The 15462-nt window shown below is 43.7% G+C and overlaps 1 protein-coding gene across 1 annotated transcript in view; it reads left to right on the top strand.

Moving 5' to 3' along the window:
- Positions 1-210: 210 nt before the first annotated feature.
- C1QL4 (complement C1q like 4) overlaps positions 211-15462 on the top strand; it is a 253831-nt gene continuing 238579 nt past the window's right edge. Inside the window, exon 1 of the mRNA XM_073670212.1 lies at positions 211-1422. Coding sequence (XP_073526313.1) covers positions 856-1422 — 567 coding nt within the window. The 5' untranslated portion in view covers positions 211-855. The remainder of the gene's footprint in view (positions 1423-15462) is intronic.

The raw sequence follows: 15462 nt of genomic DNA on the forward strand, positions 1-15462 counted from the left end.
TTGCTCTTGGATGATACCAGCTCAGCATATAAAACACTTTCTTAAACAATACTGCAGATTTGCTGCTTACAAGCTTCTGTTTCCCAATAACCAGGTGATGGAATAAAGAACAACACTAGGGATGAACTATAGACTGGGGCTGAGCAATCTGAAGCCACTGATATCTGCAGGATGTTAATATAGAGTGGGTTTCCTGTAACATAGAGGATACAGACCCACCTCCTCCGTGCCCTGAAAGGTACCCTGTCTATGCCAATCTGCTTTTTTCTCATGTAAATGAGGAGAGAGCTGGTTTGCAGAGGATGGGATGGGATCAGACACTGTGCCTGCAGGCAGCTCAGCTCTCAGCTTCTCCTCCTCTTTCTCATGGCACCAGAGGTCGCTCTTATTTTCTTAAAGACAGTTCACACATCTTTGCCTTCACAGACCTCCCTTATCACTTGCATCTGAGCAGTTTCACAGAAGCTACGAGGTGATGCACACATCATGCCCATTTAAGCTGGCATGAAAATAGGTGCCTTGGAGCAATACATCTGGAATCTCGGCTGCAGAAAAGGAAGAGTTCCCAGAAAGGAAAAAGTTTGTGTTTCCTCATCTCAGCCCAGGGACCCCCTGAACTCCTGGAGAAGTGGCCCAGGAGCCAGGCAAGAGGACCTGTCAGATAGGCAACAGGTGGGACTGGAATCCATAGGGAGCGCCACAGTGCAGCTGGCACTGGAGGGAGGGTTTTCTCTCTGAAGGAGTCCAGAAGAAGCTTTCACCATTACTTCCAAAAGTGAAGAAGACTTTCTAGCCCTGGCAGCGTCCAGGCTAAGCCGCAGGAAGAGGGTGATTGGTGCCGCCATCGGGGTGGCAATGGTTCTTATCCTCCTCATAGCCATCCCTTTACTGGTCAGTAGCTCTAAGACCAGTAGCCACTATGAGATGCTGGGCAGCTGCAGGATGGTATGTGACCCCTACACCCCTCAGACACATGGAGCGTCCTCTGCAGAGTCCAGCCAGGAGTACGGACTCATCTCCCCCCCGCCCCATCTACAGGGGAGCAAAATGGACCAGGGGGCAAAAAAGGGCAAATCGGGACTCCGAGGATTACCGGGACCTCCTGGACCACCCGGTCCTAAAGGACCACCCGGAGAGCCAGGACGACCGGGACCACCTGGCCCCCCAGGACCTGGACCTGGAGGTTATGTCTCGTCCTATTACAGCCCAAAGATCGCCTTCTATGCGGGGCTAAGGAAGCCACATGAGGGCTACGAGGTTTTACGCTTTGACGACGTTGTCACCAATGTGGGGAACTACTATGAGCCCTCCACGGGCAAGTTCACCTGCCCCCTGCCTGGCATCTACTTCTTCGCCTACCACGTGCTGATGAGAGGGGGGGACGGCACCAGCATGTGGGCAGACCTGATGAAAAACTCCCAGGTAAGATGGAAGCCAGCAATGCTCCATCCCAGCTGTCCAAAGTATATACCCATACATGTGTGCATGGCATGTACAAGTAGGTGAAACATACACATATAATATATATAGTGTGTGTGTAATATATATATACATATATAGTATGTTTAATACATATAAACATAGTGTGTGTAATATATAAACATAGTGTGTGTGTAACATCCAGATATACATATTCAGTGTTTGTGTGTAAATATGCAATGCATACACACACATATACACAGACACACATACACACACTATGCACATGTAACCCACTTCTATAAGCCATGCATACAACCAGCTGCTTGTGGTACCGACACTTGTGTATTTAGCAAGTTGTTCAACCATCACAAGTGTCGGATCTGCTAATAGATACTGTACCTGATCAGATAGTGACTGCATCTTCAGTAATGGTAAGGAATATAACGTAGATGATATTGGTAATAAAGACTGCTGTAATAGTAGAAATGTGAAACAAGTTAATTCATTACTTTATTAACTTACTATAGTGGTAACGATTGGTGATATGCAGAAACTAGTAACACTGAAGCACTCAAGTATTGTCAACAGGTGGATGATAAGAAGAACTGAAGCCCTTAGATAATTCTAAATTTTAAATATTAGCGTAAATTTAAATGAGAACTTTAGCACTATTTATTTGTTAGTTTGTATATTTATTTAATATATCCACTTACATCTAATCGTAACTATTTTCTATCTACCTATCTATTCTTCTATCTCCTATATTTCTGCTAAAACTGAAAAGCATGCTAATTCTCCATGAATTAATAGTTTCAGATACTAATATAATAATCATCAGCTAACCCTAATTTTTTAAGCCTAAATATGTGACTTTTTGTATGTCCCAGATCATGCCTGTGCGTTAGTTCTCTTCTCTCTTGCGTTTTACATCACATATATAAATCAGGCGACCTCTGAATTGCGGCTATTTATGTATTTAGTCCAGTTGTCTCTTCAGCAGAGAATTCTACATTTCAAATTATATCAAAACAGGGGGATGTAAAGGGACCATTTATAACAATTGCTTCTGAATCCTAAGCTGCAGAGTATATAGAGAACATATCACCCCCTGTGCACATCTCCTGGGGGGATACAGGATTAATGCCCCCCAGGGACCCGGTGTAAGCAGTCAGTCGTTTAAATTCGTTTTCATTAGGACATAACTCACTACAATGTATCTAATAGGATAACAATATGTCATGAGGCGAGATGTTACCTCCCTACTGCACAAACATTACTACCTTACTGTGAACTTAAAAGATCTAAACACGTATTAGATGGAAATCACCGGCATAAAAGTCACATTGACTCATCCTTCTGCTTATAATCTAACGAATAATGATGCTACCTGATCTAAGGTGAAATTATCAATCCCAGGACAATAAATAGAAATCCAAATTCAGTAACTTTCCCAGCCTCTTCTGTTCTCCTTAATCTGCACCAGAGGGCATAACTGTGTGAGATGAGACAATTTCATTAATGGTTTGTAAAAGTTTGATCCCATGTTATGGTAATGTGATAGATATAATGTAAGTATTTTAGAATATCAGAATATATTCCTACAATATCTATTATCTATCTATCATCTATCTATCTATTTATCTATCTATCTATCTATCTATCTATCTATCTATCATCTAAATTGTTCCCTGCTTTTACATACCAATTAGCTGACATAATATTGATATTCGTGTCCCTATTTATTATTAAAGTCTCCTCCTTGTGACATGTGGGCTATGCTGCTCTTGTGATGCCAGGGATGAGCTGGGTGACATTAGGGAGGGGGCACCAGCTGCTGCCTCTCCCCTGGTGCTCATTAAGTTGCAGACTTTACTCCAGTTATTTGTTTAAGCTTCATGTCTACACTGACTTTATCTATCCTGCTCCTAACATCATAAGCTTCCAAGGTCTAGATCCTGGTTCAAGTGCCCTCTGCCACTGCATTGTGTCAGCATCACTTTCATGTCTCCGGTAATATCCCCAGGTAGGAAAGGAGCCTTTATTGAAGTGACAGCAAGGTTGGGCATGTGGACAATGAATGACATGTTGTGTAGCACAAAAGCATCAACAAGGATTACAGAGAGATGTTTGTCCTGCAGTTGGAGCTGCTGAATATTTTATAGGGAGCTCAGACAGTGATCTATATTATTTTCCCCTCTACCTCTCCCCTTCCCTTATATATCTATCAGAAGCAGAGTCTCCATCACTATTCAACAGTAACAAACTTTTTATAGATTCTTGATCCTCCAGAAATCATTCGATTTTTATAGATTTTATTTGGGTGGTGGCAGCCTGAATGCCCTCAGGTGTGGTGATGTGGGGTCTGAAAGCTAGAACGAACGATAAGACATATACCATATGTAGATATAGATAGATAGATAGATAGATAGATAGATAGATAGATAGATAGATAGATAGATGAGATGTAGATAGATGAGATGTAGATAGATAGATAGATAGATAGATAGATAGATGAGATGTAGATAGATAGATAGATGAGATGTAGATAGATGAGAGATAACTAGATAGGTAGATAGACAGATAGATAGATAGATAGATAGATAGATAGATAAATAGAATAGATAAATACAATAGATAGATGATAGAATAGATAATTGCAATAGATAGATGATATATATAGATAGATAGATAGATAGATAGATGAGAGATAGATAGATATAATAGATAAATAAAATAGATGAGAGATAGATAGATACATGAGAGATAGATAAATAGACAGATAGATATAGAGATAGATGAGACATAGATATGTATATTGATAGATAGATGAGAGATAGATGACAGCTAGATGGGAGATAGATGAATGAGAGAAGAGATAGATGGGAGATTGATAGATGAGAGATAGACTGATACATAGAATAGATATATAGATAGATAGATAGATAGATAGATAGATAGATAGATAGATAGATAGGTAGATACATCTTAGTTGGCTTAGCCATAGACAAGAACAGGTTGTATAACATTTGTATGCCCACTTCAAAGGACAGTTCCTCCACTGCTCAGTATCACAGCAGGTGAACTCAAATGAATAACATAAAACCATGACATGATGAAAGATCCTGGCTGAAAATGAGACAGCAGCGAAATTGTTAATGGTGCTGCAGCCTAAGAGGTCAGCTCAGCAGGTGGAGGACTGGGAAGCTGAAGCGTAGGGATCATTTATCAAGGAGCATAGGGGTTACCCATGACAAAAGAAGGACAATCCACTTGATTTTCCAGTCTGCATTTCCAGCTCCAGTCAGATTGCCTTCAACAAAACAGCTCCACTAATTGAGACAATCCATGCTGCACAGTCATGTATTAGCTGCTGCACAGGAATTTGTGGGATTTCAGAGTTAATAGCAAAACAAAAGCAGAAAGATGAGCGCTGTTATTGGGATTGAAGGTGAGGAAAGAGATGCTACTGGGACAGAGCAGTCTGATTAACTGAACATACAACAATTTGCATTGATAATGTAATCAAATTTAAGACATATTTGATCAATGAAATTAAGCTAAAGTGTAGAATTTTATTGACATATTTTATAAAGAAATTGAAAAAAATCGATGCCTCTTTATATAAATACACACAAGTACAAATGTGACTGCGTGATTGTCCAAAAAACCCAAAATGGCTGTAAGAAAAACAGGGACTAACTGACCACCTGAGTAATAATCTGCAGAGCATCACTTAGCACATAGTTTAAGCAGACAGAGAATACTTTTTTTTAAGAATATATTGTTGTTATTATTATTATTTGTACCTTCTATTCAAGACAGGCAGAATTAATACAACACTAGCTTCTAACAGTTAGCTGTAATTGGCCTTACATCACAGAGCTCAGTTTCTGTAACAGGTAGAAGTGAGATAAAGAAAACCCTGCCCTCCTGCTTGTGCACAAGGTTTCTTATAAATATGTAGATTATTCTGCTCAAATTTCACAAATAGAAATCTTTAAAAGTATGTAAATTCTACAGATAAATGCATAAAATATGCACCTAGCTGTGGCCAGGACGAATTGTCTGTAGCCAGGCATATCACTAAATGTTAGTACATGAGGCATAATGCCATAAATTCATGTCTCTCGTATTTCTGTTTAGTTACACCGCACATCGTATTTCTGTTCAGACGTACGGTCATATTAAACTGATCGCTTTAAAAATAGAACATATATTAAGATAGATGGATATCAAAGAGATAGAGATACATATTAGAAGGATAGATAGATAGATAGATAGATAGATAGATAGATAGATAGATAGATAGATAGATAGATAGATAGATAGATAGATCTTGGATACATTGCATTACTTTTAATGATACTGATTTAAGCATCCCTTAAAAGAAACCTCTATCTCTATAAAGTATCTCTTTCGTGTTTATAATTGTAGTCATTGTGGTTTGTACTTAGTAATCTTTTGAGCGTTGACCATTAGTTCCCTATGAGGGTTAATGAGTCTAAATTACTGATACCGATCAGTGTTGGATAGTGCACAGTCACCCATGTTACATCATTTGCATAACTGAGAATAACAGTTTGTATATGGGATATTTGAGTATTTTGTTAAAATCAGCATTACATCATTCTAGAAGTCTAACTGTATCAGGCTGAGGACATTAACATAAACAGAAGGTTGATCTTGATGGACTTGTGGCTTTTCGGTCTTCACAGCCACAAGTCCATCTTTTTCTGTTATCAAGAGAATCATAAGTCCTGTGACATTTTTGAAGATGAAAGAGAAATGTTACTATGAGAGAGTTTTGGAATTTGCATTGGAGAAAATATGTTGTTTTTTTTTAGAAAAGGGGCTGCACACACTGAAATTGTGATCACCCTGTAGTCACAGAGGCGGCTAGATCTGCAGCTTACTGGCATATAGCCACCATGGATCACTGAATGTTGACATGGTAGATTATTAGCAAAATGTGATATGCATCAAGGATACTTATGCAGCATTTGTCATTTGTCTATATTCTTCAGGTACTTGTCACTTTTGCAATGTGTGCGGTAGCCTGTCAGTTCATAATAGGGTTTCTATGGGCAGGATTAACACTAGCCTCTCCATCTACCAGATCCCAGGAGTTACCCTGGCCTTCACCCTTTAAAGGGATCTGGACTTTCCCATGGGTTTCAAAGGGTTGTTTGGTGGAGTGGGCTGGCAGTGGATGGTCAGGAGTCTGCATCACAGCCAGGAGGTCTGGAAAAGGGGCAAAAACATTTGCAGGAGGGAAGTCCGAAAATAAGACCAGGTCTATAATAGGAAAACACTAGCAAAACTGTACTTGAGATCAAGGGTGTAGACCAGGTCAAGCATAACTAAAAACTGGCAACTAAAGATGTGGCCAGGGCTCACATAAAGGAGTTATTTGGATAACAAAGTGGCGTTAGCCCCTAAGCTCGTTGTCTGGGTGGCACCACACTAGAATTACAACCCAAACTTCTCAGCCTGGTTACAAAACCATAAACAAAGGGAACGACCTTAGAAGTGGATATAACATTGCTATGTTATGCAACCAACTTTCTCACCTGCAGCTGGTGGGATTACAACATACAGTACATTTCTAGGTCCATGTCGGAAAAATGACACTGAAATGATAGGTTGTGGTAAGGCAGTCAGAATGATGTCACACTTGTATTGTTCTGCTGGTTTTGTAATATACACATTAGTTTGATGTATTTTACTCCATAATTCCTGCTAACCTGGAAATTCCATGAAAGTTCAACAGGAAATTTCCTGCTGCTAATCTATCCATGGATGTATTTGAGGGACATGTTAGGCAACAAGAGCAGTGTAGTACAGGGGCATATCTGGGGAAAGGCAAACCAGGCATAAGTCACCACTCTGTATGGCGGCTGTAACAGCGCCCCAGCCCTGACTGACACTTGCTCTGCATTGGGGCCTGTTGTCAGTCAGGACCGGTACCGCTGTTACAGCCGCTGCTCATACAAAGCGGTGACTGAACCAGCATCTGCGCTGCCCCGTGACTGAAACTTAAACACTGCTGGGGGGAATAAAGTTCATTTTCTCTTAGCGTTTGGATAAGTGCGGGCACCGGGCAGGTTAGTAACGCTATTAACAGATTAACCACATATCTTCACGTTAATAGCATTTTTTTCAGGTTACAGGTTCCCTTTAAGAATCCCAGAGGCCTGTACTCATGGTCAGTACTGCATCTGTATAGGCTGCATAGTGATTGGAGTTTTTACTATTCCTGCGACTTGGTCCCCGGCCGCTTGTTTTTCTCTGAAATACCACAATGTTTCAGAGTCAAACACATGGCTGAAATCATGCAGCCATTGTGTGATACATGCTGCCCGTGGATCGCCAGGTTCTCTTTAAATGGCCTCTTACTTGCCTCTTTCATGTTTTCAAGCACACTCTGTCCTCCCTTTGGTCACCAATATAGAAGATTTTTGATTTTCTGTAGATGATGCAAATAAATAGAATTTAAGTGAGTTGTCAAAATGAAGATTTTTGTTTACCTTTCAATGAATGGGTGCAGAAGACATATTTGCAGGCCATATTGTGTATTGTAATGTCAGCATATATCGTAGGTGTAAGTTTATCCATGTAGTGGACTAAACACACCATTTCCAAACATGCTTCCACTAATAGTGTTGAAATCATAAATTGCTTTGCATGGCCAGAGCAATGCCAAACCGCAATGAATTAATAGAAAGCTACAAACCACGATGAACTAAGAGAAAGCTACAAGTGTTACTCATTTGTTAGTGGCTGCGCCTATTTTACGTAAAAATCAATTATTCATACTACCTTACTAAATTACATTCTTCATTATTGTTTTTTAGAGTAACAGTAGGCAATAGTGATGAGCGAGCATGTTCTGTTAACCGTTTCGGTGAGCATGCTCGGGAGCTCGCCGAGTATCTTCAGCATGCTCGGGTGTTATGTTTTATTCATTCTGTGTGCATGATTTGTGACTGACAGCTTTAATACATGTGAGGAATACCTAAGAAACAGACATTCCTCACATGTATTCAAGCTATCAAACAGTGGCAAATCATGACACGGAGTGACTAAAACATAACACCTGAGCACGCTGGAGCTACTTGGAAAACACCCGAGCATGCTTATAAACCTCGAGTAACAAGCATGCTCGCTCATGTTTTAAGCTTTTTACTTGCAGGTGTTGGATCATGCATGCTCATTATAGCTCCATTCATTTTCTATGGGTCTGATGTAGGTAGCCTTGTGCCATATTATATTACATACTGTAACTAGAGATGTGGTTCACAAACTTTTCTATCTTATTGATGTTATATATCTTAAATGTCTCGTTGGTGAGTACCTGAGTTATTATCCATATTACCCATTCATTTTACTGGACAGCAATCATGTATGAATGACCACCTCTGTACTAGGATCAGAAAGACACCATAAGTGGTCAATATTCCCAAGACCAATTATGAAAATAGAGCTATTTAGAGATGAAATTTACATGGCTCATGTACAGTACAGACCAAAAGTTTGGACACACCTTCTCATTTAAAGATTTTTCTGTATTTTCATGACTATGAAAATTGTACATTCACACTGAAGGCATCACATATGGAATTATATAAAAAGACATGGGAACAGCATGGGGAAGACCTCTGGAAGCATCTCTGACTCCCAGGTCACTGCCTAAAAGTGAGCCCATCATAAGTGATCCTTGGCGCATGAGAAGATGCCTCCCGCCATGTACCTGTCGTTGCAGACTTGCAACAATCACCGTCCAGGTCCTTGTCCCACTGCAGCGTTCAGTTGTCCCTACCCCATTCCTTGGAATGCAAGCACAAGGCATCCACCCACCCACCCACCCACAGGCTGCGATACTATACTGCCAAATTTTTGACAGCTGTTTGCACTTGAAATGTGACCTTTTAGGCTCATGGAGGCGGAAGCTTTTCACAACCTCACAACCTCATGCCGGCGGCGGCGGAGTGTCCATACTCAGTCCCCAGCCGCCACTATATTTCCCGGTATCACCTCCGCCTTCCACAAGCACGGTTCCCAAAACATTACCCGTGCCCTCCTCAGTGCACTTACTGGGAAGGACAGCCTAACCACAAACACGTGGACAAGTGAATGTGGCCAGGGACGGTACGGAGCCAGTCCACAACTTTTTTTGCTAAGAGTTGTATTTAGCTCGGTGAAAGGACTGGCATAGAGGGAAAACATATGTACCCTGCGTGCTATTTCTCACAGGAAGTCCTGTAATTGAGCTTGTTGCAGAAGCAATGGCAGCCCGTCCAACATTAACTCGCACTTGTCAGTGGTGCTTTGACACACACACACACATCTTTCTTTGCGCATTTAATTTCTTGAATACAGAGTTGGACAATGGCCTGATCTGAAATGCTTTTTGAGAAATAACATGCATAAGCATGGCCGATCCACATTAAAAAAGCAGCCATAGAGTGTCCGGGAACCTTCCCCCCCACTTTTCTTAGCCAGGGCTGCTTTCCGGCAGGGTTAGACGGGCTCACCAGAGAACCGGAGACTCCTTTGGCGGGCCCTGGCTTCTCCTTCAGGAGAGTTCATAGTGCCGAGGTGAGGCCATGATGATGATAGAGGCCACCATCTGCTTAGTTTTCTGTTTGCACTTGAAATATGGCCATTTAAGCTCATGGAGGCGGAAGCTTTTCACAACCTCATGCCGGCGGCGGCCGGGTGTCCATACTCGGTCCCCAGCCGCCACTATATTTCCCGGTATCGCCTCCGCCTTCCACAAGCACGGGTCCCACAACAGTACCCGTGCCCTCCCCAGTGCACTTACTGGGAAGGATCGCCTAACCACAAACACGTGGACAGGTAAATGTGGCCAGGGATGGTACGGAACCAGTCCACAACTTTTTTTGCTAAGAGTTGTATTTAGCTCGGTGAAAGGACTGGCATAGAGGGAAACCGTATGTACCCTGCGTGTCATTTCTCCCAGGAAGTCGTCTAAAGCTGCTTGCACTTGAAATGTGGCCTGAACATTACTACTGGTACTTTTCTGTGGGAATTTGCTTGCCTCCTACCAGCCTGGAATATTTCCATCAAACTATGGTACGACGCCATGGTATCAGCACTGTCCCCAGTACCAGTAGCGAAGCCATCCCTAATTTCCTTCTCAGGAATTTTATTTGGTAGACTGAGTGGCTGCCCAAATACATTTTCTCACAAAGGAGCTGAAGATAGAGTGGCAGTAGGTGCAAGTTTCTCCAGCCTGTTAGATATTAGAGGGTAAACGGCAGCACATTGGATTAGTGGTTAGCACTGAAGCCTTGCAGCGCTGGGATCCTGGGTTCAAATCCCAGCAAGAACAACATCTGCAAGGACTTTGTATGTTCTCCCCGTGTTTGCGTGTGTTTCCTCCTCAATAAAAAAGCAGCCATAGAGTGTCCGGAAACCTTCCCACACACTTTTCTTAGCAAGGACTGTTTCTCAGCAGGGTTGGACGGTCCCACCAGAGAATCCTCTGGTGTGCCTTGGCTTCTACCTCAGGAGAGTTCACGATAGCACTAACTTTGCAGCTGCTATGGGGCTCTTGAGCAGGGGAGAAAGGTTAGCCCTCAGAATCAAATTCTCTGGTGGGCACAATGTTTTTCAATCTGAAACAGCTTCTCAGTGGGAGTTGTATTTCACCACAGCCATATTCTTTAGCTCAGTGAAAGGGCTGGCATAGAGGGAAACCGTATCTACCGCGGCTGTCATTTCTCCGTCACCAGGTTCCGCCCATTGTCACACACGACTATGCCTGGCTGTATGTTCAGCGGTGAGAGCCACAGATCAGGCTGCTGTGTTACAGCTTTCAACAACTCTGCAGCGCTGGGCAGTTTGTCAATTAAGCATTAAGCATGTTATCTTCAGCATAGCCTGTTGCCGCTTGGCCAAGGCAGTGCTGCAGTGCTGTCAGCTTGTGACTGATGTGATCATTTAGGAGATGGAGGAGGAGGTGCATGAGCTGGACAATGTGATTACATTGAGGTTAAATTGGTGACGCTGTTTTTTTTACTAAAGAAAGATCCTATTGTTTTGGGTTTTTTACGTTATTTTTTTAAGACATATGCATTCACTGGGAAATGTCATTTTAACATTTTACAACCTTATCTGGCAATGTGGTGTGTGACAAATCATCAGACACATTCTTTTTCATTAATGATGGAGGGACTCTGAAAGTCATAAAGCCTATTTTTACAGGGACATCAGACAGCCCTTACTATTCTTAAAAGGCCAGCAGTCGGCCGTAGCTATTGTTAGAGAGCCATCAGCCGGCTATGCTTTGTTGTTACCATTATTAACAAGTGGGTCTCCTATACTGTTATTGCATATCCAATGACTGCAAGGGCTGCCAAAAATTTGGACGCCACCCAATACCCCTTTTAAGAGACATAGAGGAGGGTCTCAGTAAAAAAAATGTTCCCATTATAAAGGAGGGGGTCTCCTATAGTGGTAATGCCCATGCTGTGACTGTAAGGGCTGCCAAAATGTGGGAAAAACCCCACTAAGAATTTAAAGACACATAGAGCAGGGCCACAGTAACAACGTGCGACATGTTCCCATTAGAAAGGAGAGGGTCTGCTATACAGTTATAAGGTATGCAGTGAGTCCAACGGCTGACCAATTTTAGGAAAAACCCCACTAAGAATTTAAAGACGCATGGAGCAGGGCCACAGTAACAAGGTGCAACATGTTCCCATTAGAAAGGAGAGGGTCTGCTATACAGTTATAGGGTATGCAGTGAGTCCAACGGCTGACCAAATTTAGGAAAAACCCAACTAAGAAATTAAAGACACATAGAGCAGGGCCACAGTAACAAGGTACGACATGTTCCCATTAGAAAGGAGAGGGTCTGCTATACAGTTATAGGGTATGCAGTGAGTCCAACGGCTGATCAATTTTAGGAAAAACCCCACTAAGAATTTAAAGACACACGGAGCAGGGCCACAGTAACAAGGTATGACATGTTTCTATTAAAAAGGAAAGGGTCTGCTATACAGTTATAGCAGGGCCACAGTAAAGAAAAATTCCCATTAGAAATGAGAGATACTCCCATAGTGTTGGCCTATGCAGTGAATGCAAGGGCTGCCAAAAATTTGGAGGCACTTCAATGTCCCTTGGAAGAGACGTGGAGGAGGGCCTCATAAAAAAATGTTCCCATTAGAAAGGAGCGGGCCTCCTATACTTGTAATGTCCATGCACTAAGTGTATGGGCTGACAAACATTTACCCCTGGGGGGTATACATGAACATACTGTATAAAAAAAAAATTCACGGGCATCATAAACACCCTTTAAAAAAATTATGTGGGTGTTGCATCACGGACCACGGTCACCCTGGTGATATAGTGGTGGAGGATGAGGAGAAGTAGGAGGACAAGATCAAATAGACAAAATCAGGAAGCGTATACCCATGTGTGGGTGTGAAAAGGTGCATGGGAATACACCTCTCAAGAAAAGACACTGGATTTGAGTTTATGTTAGTGATGAGCGAGTATGTTCGGTTAACCTTTTCGCCGAGTATACTCGGCGAAAGGGTTAACTGAACATACTCGCTCATCACTAGCTGCTATCATTCGGTGGTGTTGAGAAGTCTGGCCCAATCCAGCCCTTGTTCATTTTTATAAAAGTTAGCCTGTCAGCATTTTCAGTTGACAGGCGGATGCACTTATCAGTTATAATTCCACCGGCTGCACTAAAAACCCGCTCTGATAAAACGCTGGCGGCAGGGCAGGCCAGGACCTCCAAGGCATAGAGAGCCAGTTCATTCCACGTATCCAGCTTGGATACCCAATAATTATAAGGCACAGAGGAATCACAGAGGATGTCAGTACGGTCGGCAAGGTACTCCCTCAGCATCTTCCCAAACTTTGCACTCCTTGTGAGAGTACCCGGCGTCTCAGGGCCTGTGCGATGGGAAGGTCTGAGAAAACTCTCGTAGAACTTTGACAGTGTTCCCCTGCCTCTGCTGGATTGAAGTTGTGTCTCTCTCTCCTGTACTCCTTGGTTTTCCAATGAAGTGTGCTCTCGCCGCCAGCGTTTTCAGATGGGAATTTTTTTTATAGTTCCGCAACAAGGGCCTTCTGGTACTGCCCCATTTTTGTAGACCTGTCCGCCTCAGGAATAAGAGATATAAAGTTCTCCTTGTAGCGTGGGTCTAGAAGTGTCACCAACCAGTAATGACTGTCACCCAAAATTTTGAGAATGCGAGGTTCATGGGAAAGGCAGCGTTTAACATTAACTCAGCCATGCGTGTCAGACTACTAACAGGCAAAACTTCCGTGTCCTCACCAAGAGGATGACTGACCATGCGCTCCTCCTCCTCCTCTCTGTCCTCTGGCCATCCACGCTGAACAGACGGTATGACAGCTGTGCAGGTAGTACTGTCTATAGTGCATGAAACTGGCTCCTGTCCTTCCTCCTCCTCCTCTTCCTCATTGTCACCCAATCCACGTTGGGATGAGATGAGGCTTGGCTGTGTGTAATCACCCTGTATGGTTTCTTGCTCCATCTCATCGTCCTCCGCCTGCAATGCATCCTCTTTGATTGTGAGCAGAGAGCGTTTCAGAAGACAGAGAAGCGGAATGGTGACGCTAATTATGGCGTCATCGCCGCTCACCATCTTGGTGGAGTCCTCAAAGCTTTGGAGGATGGTACATATGTCTGACATCCATGTCCACTCCTGAGGTCTTATGTGTGGAGTCTGAACTGAATACCGACGGCCTTGTCGATGCTGGTACTCAACAACTGCCCTCTTCTGCTCACAAATCCTTCCCAACATCTGCAATGTAGAGTTCCAACACAAGGGGACATCACACACTAGTCTGTGAGCCGGAAGCTGCAAACGTTGCTGAAACACAGCAAGGGCGACGGAAGCTGTAGCTGACTTTCTAAAATGGGCACACAGGCGGCCTACTTTAACAAGCAGAGCCGGCAGCTCTGGGTGGGATTTGAGAAACCGCTGAACCACGAGGTTAAGCACATGGGCCAGGCATGGTACGTGTGTGAGCTCGCCTCGTCTCAGAGCCGCCACCAGGTTCCGGCCATTGTCACACACGACCATGCCTGGCTGTAGGTTCAGCGGTGTGAGCCACAGATCTGCCTGCTCTTTCACAGCTGTTCACAACTCTTCAGCATTGTGCGGTTTGTCACCTAAGCATATTAGCTTCAGCACAGCCTGTTGCCGCTTGGCCGAGGCAGTGCTGCAGTGCCTCCAACTTGTGACTGATGTGGTAATTTCGGAGATGGAGGCTGAAGAGGAGAAGGAGGCTGAGGATGAGGTGCAGGAGCTGTAGACCGTGGGGGCATCTCTGATTGACCTAGGGCCCGCAATCCTTGGCGTCGGGAGGACGTGTTCCATCCCAAGGTCCGACTGGGTCTGGATTCCACCATGTTAACCCAGTGTGCCATCAGTGAGATGTACCGTCCCTGCCCACAAGCACTTGTCCACGTGTCCGTGGTTAGGTGGACTTTACCGGTAACTGCGTTGCTGAGAGCACGGCTAATGTTTTGGGACACGTGCTTGTGTAATGTGGGGACGGCACCCCGGGAGAAATAGTGGTGGCTGGGAACCGAGTACTGAGGGACGGCCGCCGCCATCAGGTTGCGGAATGCTTCTGTCTACACGGGCCTAAAAGGCAACATTTCGAGCGCAAGCAGTCGTGAAATGTGAGAATTTAGTAGTGTGGCCTGTGGGGCGTTGGCTGCATATTTGCACTTGCGTTCCAAGGACTGGGGTTTGGACAACTGAACGCTGCGCTAGAACAAGTACATGGACGTGCTTCCTGATGCTGCTACTTGAGAGTGTGCAACGACAGATGCAGGGCAAGAGGAGTCTTCGCATGCACCATGGACAGGGGATTGGCTTGTATGCACAACAGCAGAAGAAGCAATGGTGCCACCCGCAGACACTGTATCTGGACACTGGGGTTCGGCCCACAAAGTCGGGTGCTTTGCTGCCATGTGCCTGATCATGTTAGTGGTGGTCAGGCTGGTCGTTTTGCCACCCCTGC

The sequence above is a fragment of the Phyllobates terribilis genome, unplaced genomic scaffold (genome assembly GCF_046119375.1).
Source record: "Phyllobates terribilis strain yellow unplaced genomic scaffold, ASM4611937v1 Scaffold_2__4_contigs__length_985480577, whole genome shotgun sequence".
NCBI classification, from domain to species: domain Eukaryota; kingdom Metazoa; phylum Chordata; class Amphibia; order Anura; family Dendrobatidae; genus Phyllobates; species Phyllobates terribilis.